The sequence below is a fragment of the Callithrix jacchus genome, chromosome 16 (assembly GCF_049354715.1).
Source record: "Callithrix jacchus isolate 240 chromosome 16, calJac240_pri, whole genome shotgun sequence".
Taxonomy (NCBI): Eukaryota; Metazoa; Chordata; class Mammalia; order Primates; family Cebidae; genus Callithrix; species Callithrix jacchus.
This window is the reverse complement of record NC_133517.1, coordinates 12,728,322-12,738,136: the sequence shown is the minus strand read 5'-3', so window position 1 is coordinate 12,738,136 and position 9,815 is coordinate 12,728,322. Positions and strand designations below refer to the sequence as shown.

At 41.2% G+C, this 9,815-nt stretch overlaps 1 protein-coding gene across 1 annotated transcript in view; it reads left to right on the top strand.

The window, feature by feature from the left end:
* LOC100393595 (short-chain dehydrogenase/reductase family 16C member 6) overlaps nt 1-9,815 on the top strand; it is a 32,722-nt gene continuing 22,907 nt past the window's right edge. The window contains exons 1-2 of the mRNA XM_035276824.3: nt 1-117; nt 2,353-2,682. Coding sequence (XP_035132715.2) covers nt 55-117; nt 2,353-2,682 — 393 coding nt within the window. The 5' untranslated portion in view covers nt 1-54. The remainder of the gene's footprint in view (nt 118-2,352; nt 2,683-9,815) is intronic.

Sequence of the window (9,815 nt, the reverse complement as noted above, 5' to 3'; positions counted from 1 at the left end):
GTGGGAGAACAAGTAACCCCAAAGTTATTTAAGACTGAGCTTCTATCTGCTGACATGAGTGCTGTTTGCTTCAGCCCGTTAGGACGCCCGTGCTACTCGAGGGCAGCATTTCTGCAGGTAAGATTAATTTATTTAGCCACTTGGGAGAACATTCGAAGTGTCTGCAGTTGAGAACGAGTTTCTCTGAGCACAGTTTAGTGCAATTTCCAAATAGGGTGTGAAGTAATTCTATGATCATCTCTAAAGCCACTTTGGCCTTCTTTTCTCATTGTTCTTGTTCGCTATTGTGGCTTTTGGCAAGTTGATGGGAAGAGGTGGTTAAAGGACACGAGAGAAAGCTGAGAAAAAGTGGGGGTAACGTGCTTGTGTGTGCCACACACACATGCCTGAATGCCTGTCCTGGCCTCACTGAGGTCCTACACCTGCCAGCAAAGCCGTCTCCCATGCCCTCCTCAGCAATTTCATAATTGAGGCACAGCTCTAAACAGTAGAGAAAAGCTCCTGTACCTGAGTGTTGGGCATCTTTAGGGCTGGCTGGCTGCAAATTCAGTTCCATCATCAAAGAGGACCCTGTGCATGTGACAGAAGCTAATATTTGCATGGCATTTTACAATTTGTAAAATGCTTTGTTACATTTGATATTTCAACATGTATAACTTTCCTGGGAGTTAAATATCATGCCCACTTCACAGACAAATGCACAGAGGCTCACAAAGGCAAACCTTGCCCAAAGCGCTCAACTAGTCTGTGGCAGGGCTAGCAGGTGAGTCCACGTCTCCAGAGAACCCTACTCCTCCCACCCCGCACCACATGAGAGAACACGGCACGAATACTTCCTCCATTCTCATGGCTTGTTCTTCAGCCCGAAGCACTCAGTACATGCCTGAAAAACGCAAGAAGGTCCTTGTGATTCAAGTCCCAGTTAACTGAAGTCATTTGGGGAGTTACATCTGCAGTAGACAAAAGAGTAGGAGTTCTGGAATCACAGAATCTGCACTCAAATCCGCTTCTACTTACAAATAGTGCAACCCTCAGGGAGTTATATCCCCATCCATCCAAGCCTCATGCTTCAACCACAGGGCTATTCTGAGAACCAAATAAGCACACAGTGCCATGTAGTACTTGATAAGTGTTTGCTCATGGGAATGCTTCATGAATTTTTTTTTCTACCTTCCTGGTTGTCACAACTGCCCCAAGACCTACCTGGGAGCAATTGTCTTTTCTGGCTGGCACTCTCCATGTCAAGGCTCAGATGTCCTTTTTATTTTATACAAAAATTGAATGCTTTCAGAGGTCTGAGGGTGTGGTCTATTAGTTTAGGATTGAAGAAATGTCAAAACTCTTGTCCTCAAAGTGGTCGCAAAGCATAAAAGTATGTGGCTGAAATGTAGTGATTTTCATAGCAAGCTACTTGAATTTCTTTGTACATAAATCGTCTACCTTGAGAACAAACCTTCTTGCATAGAAAAGTTATGAGGAAAGTCCTAATTCTCTCTTGTTCTCCACACAAAAATCCTGTGGCCCAGAATGCCTTCTCCATAATACCTGTGTTTTTTTATAGGTGATAAGTACGGCTTTGTTTCAGCATTGTAATATACTATATGTCTCTAGGATTGTGCTTGAGTCAGAGAAGTCTATATAAGCTTACAGAAGAGAGGGAATTTTTTATAGCTTAATCTTTTTGATGACTGTAAGCTTGAAATCTCTTAGTAAACACTTTAGGTCCCCGAAATTTTCTGAGGATAATACTTTTCAGAATATAGTTAATATTCTCAATAAATTAACAAGGAGCATCTGTAATGCCCTTTCTCCTTGTTCTGTCTTAGAGGCAGCCTTCTAGCTAAAACTCAAATGCAATCCTCCCTGTCCATTTTTCTTCTTTTCTTCATTATCCCACTGAAAACCAGACTCCTTGTCACCCAACCCTGGGTTCAAGTCCAAGTCCTCTGTGGGATTATAGTGGCACCACTTCCTGTTCAGCAACGCTGAGCGCACTTGATGTACCTCCAAAATCTTAGTTTACTAGTCAAATAATAAAACATTTTATGTCTTTAACTGTAAAACTGCCCTAGTAATCTGTGACCTACCTACGGGCTAAATTAGATTAGTGTAAAAAAGTACCCTGTAAATGGGAAAGGTACTTGTTAACAAAATAATGTTTTAATAATCATTATTTACATAAATATTAAATTTGACAATTGTGTCAATTGTTGTTAATTCATATGTTTTGAAGAATACATGTCTCAAAGGCAAATTTCCTTGTCCAAAATGCTCTATGTGTACTGTAATTGTTGCCATAGTCTGATGAATTCATCAGTTACCTTTTTCCTACTGGGACATTCCTTTCTGCAGTCAATCAACATGGATGTGATTGCAGATTCCTCCATATTCTTGGGAAAACTTCTATATTACTTTCTGGAATCTTTGGTTTACAAGATAATTCCCAAGACGAAAAAGAATGTTGCTGGAGAGATTGTACTTATAACAGGAGCTGGAAGTGGACTTGGAAGGCAACTGGCCATACATTTTGCCAGGCTTGGAGCCATTTTAGTTCTGTGGGACATTAATCAAGAAGGCAATGTGGAAACGTGTAGACTGGCCAAAGAAAAGGGTGGTGAGAAAGTGTTCCCCTATAAGTGCGACTGTAGCAACAGACAAGAGGTCTACAGAGTCGCTGACCAGGTAAGCTGACTGGTGTTCTCTGCTTCTGTTCCCAAGGAGAATATTGCATCTCGTATGCACTTTTACAGGGAGAAGTTTGCCACAAACTTCCCCCAAGATCTCTATGTGTTTCCTGCTTGACTCTGCATGTCAGAAATCAGACTATGTAACCTCCAAAAGGGAGCACAGTGTAAACAAGGCAAGTGAGAATGTGAGAAGCCTAAGCAAGCACTGTCCAGCTGCGTTTAGGGGGACTCATTCACCAGCAGGAGGAACTGGAAACGGGACCTCCTCCTGGCTTTGCGGCTCATTGCTTGCACAGTGTTTAACAAGTTACTGTCCCTTTCTAGGTCCTTGTTTCTTCATCTATAAAACAAAAGGTTGAACCAAATTATTATTATTTTTTTGACACATAGTCTTGCTCTGCTGCCCAGACTGGAGTGCAGGGGCACCATCTCAGCTCACTGCAACCTCCATCTCCCAGGTTCAAGCAGTTCTCCTGCCTCGGCCTCCCAAGTAGCTGGAATTACAGGCCTGTGCCACCATGCACAGCTAATTTTTATATATTTTTTAGTAGAGACAGGTTTTCACTATGCTGGCCAGGCTGGTCTTGAACTCCTGAGCTCAAGTGACCTGCCCCCCTCAGCCTCCCAAAGTGCTGGGATTACAGGCATGCACCAGTGCCCTGGGCCAATGGTTTGTGATCCTAATACATATTATCCATTATCATCATGTAATGAGGCTATAAAGAATATAAAATATACAGTAAAAATAAAAATAAATTTAAATATGCATTTAGCATATTTTAGACAAATTTCCTCTTGGACTTAGCCTGCTGATATTTGTTAGAGCAAATACTCCACGTTAAATATTGACAAATCCTCGAAATCGCAGCTGCCATCTGTTGTGTGACCAGCAGGTACCCTAATAGCAATGGGTTACTTTTGAGGAGTGTTTCAGCCATGTTACCTCAAGTAAGGTGTTGTGAGGCCAGACGCAGATGGAGAGAGAGAAACAGAATCGAGCGTTTCCATTTTGTTTTGCTCATGATCCCCGGGGGAGAACACAGCACAGCCTGCAGGACCATGAAGGGGAGCACTGGGGTCACTGATGAGGCAGGGAGATTGGGCCGGTGGTGGGGGCCTTTATTGTGTTTTTCTCCAGAAGGAATAGGCAAAGCAGGGTAAGCGGCAGGGTAAGCATGTTTAGGAATGGTTAATTTGAATAACTTCAGGGGGATCTAGGGCATAGAGGCTGTCCCTGGTTGTCTGGTACCTGGCCTTGGTATGGCTGGGGTAGGCACAGATCAGCCCAGAGTGTGAGGACCCGATAAGGGAAGCGTTTGGATATGTGGACTTAACAGGCTGTTCAGGAAGGGAAACCAATCAGCCTCTAGCTATGGCCTCAAACTGGTCAAGACAGCACCAGAAAAAAAAAAAAGCCCACTAGATTACAAATAGTTACTATTCTAAACACATTATGCACGTCACAACTCATTTACTCAACACAATACCACCTTCTCAGGTGTACATCATTATCACCATCCCCACTTACAAATGAGAAAACTGAGGAACAGAATGAAAATGTAATGTGCCCAAGATCATAAAACTAATGATTGGCCAAGATTCCAACCCAGGCAAGTTGAAGCCACCATACTATGAATATATCTGGGCTGAGCTAGGGGAGTAGTCTAACAGAGCTCCAATCCCAGTACCACTAACTGGTCAGATCAGGACCCTGGAAAAAGTCTTTTCTGCCAAAGTATTATCCCATATAGTCTTCACAACGAAGTAGGTACTATCATTTTCTTGTTCTCTTTTTTTTTATATAATTTTTAATTGCATTTTAGGTTTGGGGGTACATGTGCAGAACATGCAAGACACTTGCATAGGTACACACATGGCAGTGTGTTTTGCTTTCTTTCTCCCCTTCACCCACATTTGGCATTTCTCCCCAGGCTATCCCTCCCCACCTCCCCCTCCCACTGGCCCTCCCCTTTTCCGCCCAATAGACCCCAGTGTTTAATACTCCCCTCCCTGTGTCCATGTGTTCTCATTTCTCATCACCCGCCTATGAGTGAGAATATGCGGTGTTTCATTTTCTGTTCTTGTGTCAGTTTGCTGAGAATGATGTTCTCCAGATTCATCCATGTCCCTACAAACGACACAAACTCATCATTTCTGATTGCTGCATAATATTCCATAGTGTATATGTGCCACATTTTCCCAATCCAGTCTATCATTGATGGGTATTTTGGTTGACTCCAGGTCTTTGCTATTGTAAACAGTGCTGCAATGAACATTGGTGTGCATGTGTCCTTATAGTAGAATGATTTATACTCCTTTGGATATATACCCAGTAATGGGATTGCTGGGTCAAATGGAATTTTTATTTCTAAGGCCTTGAGGAATCGCCACACTGTCTTCCACAATGGTTGAACTAATCTACACTCCCACCAACAGTGTAAAAGTGTTCCTTTTTCTCCACATCCTCTCCAGCATCTGTTGTCTCCAGATTTTTTAATGTTCGCCATTCTAACTGGCGTGAGATGGTATCTCAATGTGGTTTTGATTTGCATCTCTCTGATGACCAGTGATGATGAGCATTTTTTCATATGATTGTTGGCCTCATATATGTCTTCTTTCGTAAAGTGTCTGTTCATATCCTTTGCCCACTTTTGAATGGGCTTGTTTGTTTTTTTCCTGTAAATCCGTTTGTGTTCTTTGTAAATTCTGGATATCAGCCCTTTGTCAGATGGATAAACTGCAAAAATTTTTTCCCATTCTGTTGGTTGCCAATTCACTCTAGTGACTGTTTCTTTTGCCGTGCAGAAGCTGTGGAGTTTGAATAGGTCCCATTGGTCTATTTTGGCCTTTGTTGCCAATGCTTTTGGTGTTTTGTTCATGAAGTCCTTGCCTACTCCTATGTCTTGGATGGTTTTGCATAGATTTTCCTCTAGGGTTTTTATGGTGCCAGGTCTTATGTTTAAGTCTTTAATCCATCTGGAGTTAATTTTGGTGTAAGGTGTCAGGAAGGGGTCCAGTTTCTGCTTTCTGCACATGGCTAGCCAGTTTTTTCAACACCATTTGTTGAACAGGGAATCCTTTCCCCATTGCTTGTTTTTGTCGGGTTTATCAAAGATTGTATGGTTGTAGATATGTTGTGTTGCCTCCAATGCCTCTGTTCTGTTCCATTGGTCTATATCTCTGTTTTGGTACCAGTACCATGCTGTTTTGATTACTGTATCCTTGTAGTATAGTTTGAAATCCAGTAGTGTGATGCCCCCCGCTGAGTTCTTTTTGCTTAGAATTGACTTGGCTATGCGGGCTCTCTTTTGGTTCCATATGAAGTTCATGGTGGTTTTTTCCAGTTCTGTGAAGAAAGTCAATGGTAGCTTGATGGGTATAGCATTGATTCTGTAACTTACTTTGGGCAGTATAGCCATTTTCATGATATTAATTCTTCCTAACCATGAACATGGAATGTTTCTCCATCTGTTTGTGTCCTCTCTTATTTCGTTGAGCAGTGGTTTGTAGTTTTCCTTGAAGAGGTCCCTTAGGTTCCTTGTGAGTTGTATTCCTAGGTATTTTATTCTTTTTGTAGCAATTGTGAATGGCAGTTCACTCTTGATTTGGCTTTCTTTAAGTCTGTTATTGTTGTAGCGGAAGGCTTGTGATTTTTGCACATTGATTTTATATCCTGAGACTTTGCTGAAGTTGCTTATCAGTTTCAGGAGTTTTGGGGCTGAGGCGATGGGGTCTTCAAGGTATACTACCATGTCGTCAGCAAATAGAGACAGTTTGGCTTCCACCTTTCCAATTTGAATACCCTTTATTTCTTTTTCTTGTCTGATTGCTCTGGCTAGAACTTCCAGTACTATATTGAATAGGAGAGAGGGCATCCCAGTCTAGTGCCGTATTTCAAAGGGAGTGCTTCCAATTTTTTCCCATTAAGTATGATATTGGCTGTTGGTTTCTCATAAATAGCTTTTATTACTTTGTGATACGTTCCATCAATACCAAGTTTATTGAGGGTTTTTAGCATAAAGGACTGTCGAATTTTGTCAAATGCCTTCTCTGCATCAATTGAGATAATCATGTGGTTTTTGTTTTTGGTTCTGTTTATGTGGTGAATTATGTTTGTAGACTTGTGTATGTTGAACCAGCCTTGCATCCCCGGGATGAATCCAACTTGATCATGATGGATAAGTTTTTTGATTTGCTGTTGCAATCGGCTTGCCAATATTTTATTGAAGATTTTTGCATCTATGTTCATCATGGATATTGGCCTGAAGTTTTCTTTTCTTGTTGGGTCTCTGCCGGGTTTTGGTATCAGGATGATATTGGTCTCATAGAATGATTTGGGAAGCCTTCCCTCTTTTTGGATTATTTGGAATAGTTTCAGAAGGAATGGTACCAGCTCCTCTTTGTGTGTCTGGTAGAATTCGGCTGTGAACCCGTCTGGACCTCGGCTTTTTTTGTGTCGTAGGCTCTTAATTGCTGCCTCGACTTCTGCCCTTGTTATTGGTCTATTCATAGTTTCAGCTTCCTCCTGGTTTAGGCTTGGGAGGACACAGGAGTTCAGGAATTTATCCATTTCTTCCAGGTTCACTAGTTTATGTGCATAGAGTTGTTTGTAATATTCTCTGATGTTGCTTTAAATTTCTGTGGAATCTGTGGTGATTTCCCCTTTATCATTTTTTATTGCATCTATTTGGTTGTTCTCTCTTTTCTTTTTTATCAATCTGGCTAGTGGTCTATTTTCTTGATCTTTTCAAAAAACCAGCTCTTAGATTTATTGATTTTTTGAAGGGTTTTTCGTGTCTCAATCTCCTTCAGCTCAGCTCTGATCTTAGTTATTTCTTGTCTTCTGCTCGGTTTTGAGTTTCTTTGATCTTGCTCCTCTAGCTCTTTCAATTTTGACAATACGGTGTCAATTTTGGATCTCTCCATTCTTCTCATATGGGCACTTATTGCTATATACTTTCCTCTAGAGACTGCTTTAAATGTGTCCCAGAGATTCTGGCACGTTGTGTCTTCGTTCTCATTGGTTTCGAAGAACTTCTTTATTTCTGCCTTCATTTCATTGTTTACCCAGTCAACATTCAAGAGCCAGTTGTTCAGTTTCCATGAAGCTGTGCGGTTCTGGGTCGGTTTCTGAATTCTGAGTTCTAACTTGATTGCACTATGGTCTGAGAGGCTGTTTGTTATGATTTCAGTTGTTTTGCATTTGCTGAGCAGTGCTTTACTTCCAATTATGTGGTCAATTTTAGAGTAGGTGTGATGTGGTGCTGAGAAGAATGTGTATTCTGTGGATTTGGGGTGGAGAGTTCTGTAAATGTCTATCAGGTTTGCTTGCTCCAGGTCTGAGTTCAAGCCCTGGATATCCTTGTTGATTTTCTGTCTGTTTGATCTGTCTAATATTGACAGTAGAGTATTAAAGTCCCCCACTATTATTGTGTGGGAGTCTAAGTCTCTTTGTAAGTCATTAAGAACTTGCTTTATGTATCTGGGTGCTCCTGTATTGGGTCCATAAATGTTTAGGATCGTTAGCTCTTCTTGTTGTATCCATCCTTTAACCATTATGTAATGGCCTTCTTTGTCTCTTTTGATCTTTGTTGCTTTAAAGTCTATTTTATCAGAGATGAGAATTGCAACTCCTGCTTTTTTTTTTTTGCTCTCCATTTGCTTGGTAAATCTTCCTCCATCCCTTTATTTTGAGCCTTTGTGTATCCTTGCATGTGAGATGGGTTTCCTGGATACAGCACACTGATGGGTTTTGGACTTTTATCCAATTTGCCAGTCTGTGTCTTTTGATTGGTGCATTTAGTCCATTTACATTTAGGGTTAATATTGTTATGTGTGAATTTGATACTGCCATTTTGATGCTAGCTGGCTGTTTTGCCCATTAGTTGTTGTAGATTCTTCATTATGTTGATGTTCTTTAGCATTTAGTGTGATTTTGAAATGGCTGGTACTGGTTGTTCCTTTCTATGTGTAGTGCCTCTTTCAGGAGCTCTTGTAAAGCAGGCCTGGTGGTGACAAAATCTCTGAGTACTTCGTTGTTCGTGAAGGATTTTATTTTTCCTTTACTTCTGAAGCTCAGTTTGGCTGGATATGAAATTCTGGGTTGAAAGTTCTTTTCTTTAAGGATGTTGAATATTGGCCCCCACTCTCTTCTGGCTTGTAGAGTTCTGCTGAGAGATTTGCTGTGAGTCTGATGGGCTTCCCTTTGTGGGTGACCCGACCTTTCTCTCTGGCTGCCCTTAGTATTTTCTCCTTTATTTCAACCTTGTTGACTCTGACAATTATGTGCCTTGGGGTTGCTCTTCTTGCGGAATATCTTTGTGGTGTTATCTGTATTTCCTGCATTTGAGTGTTGGCCTGTCTTGCTAGGTGGGGGAAATTTTCCTGGATAATGTCCTGAAGAGTATTTTCCAGCTTGGATTCATTCTCTTTGTACCCTTCTGGTACACCTATCAAACGTAGGTTAGGTCTCTTCACATAGTCCCACATTTCTTGGAGACTTTGTTCATTCCTTTTTGCGCCTTTTTCTCTGTTCTTGGTTTCTCATTTTATTTCATTGAGTTGATCTTCGACTTCATGTATTCTTTCTTCTGCTTGGTCAATTCGGCTATTGAAACTTGTACATGCTTCGCGAAGTTCTCGTATTTTGTTTTTCAGCTCCTTTAATTCATTCATATTCCTCTCTAAGTTATCCATTCTTGTTATCATTTCCTCGAACCTTTTTTTATATATTTTTTCAAGGTTCTTAGTTTCTTTGCATTGATTTAAAACATGTTCTTTTAGCTCACAAAAGTTTCTCATTATCCATCTTCTGAAGTCTAATTTCGTCGTTTCGTCAGTCATTCTCCATCCAGCTTTGTTTCCTTGCTGGTGAGGAGTTTTGGTTCTTTCTAGGAGGCGAGGTGTTCTGGTTTTGGGTGTTTTCCTCCTTTTTACGCTGGTTTCTTCCCATCTTTGTGGATTTATCCACCTGTCGTCTGAGTAGTTGCTGACTTTTCGATTGGGTCTCTGAGTAGACACCCAGATTGTTGATGATGAAGTATTTCTGTTACTTGGTTTTTCTTCTACCAGTCTAGCCCCTTCGCTGTACGACTGCTGAGGTCCACTCCAGGCCCTGCTTCTCTGGGG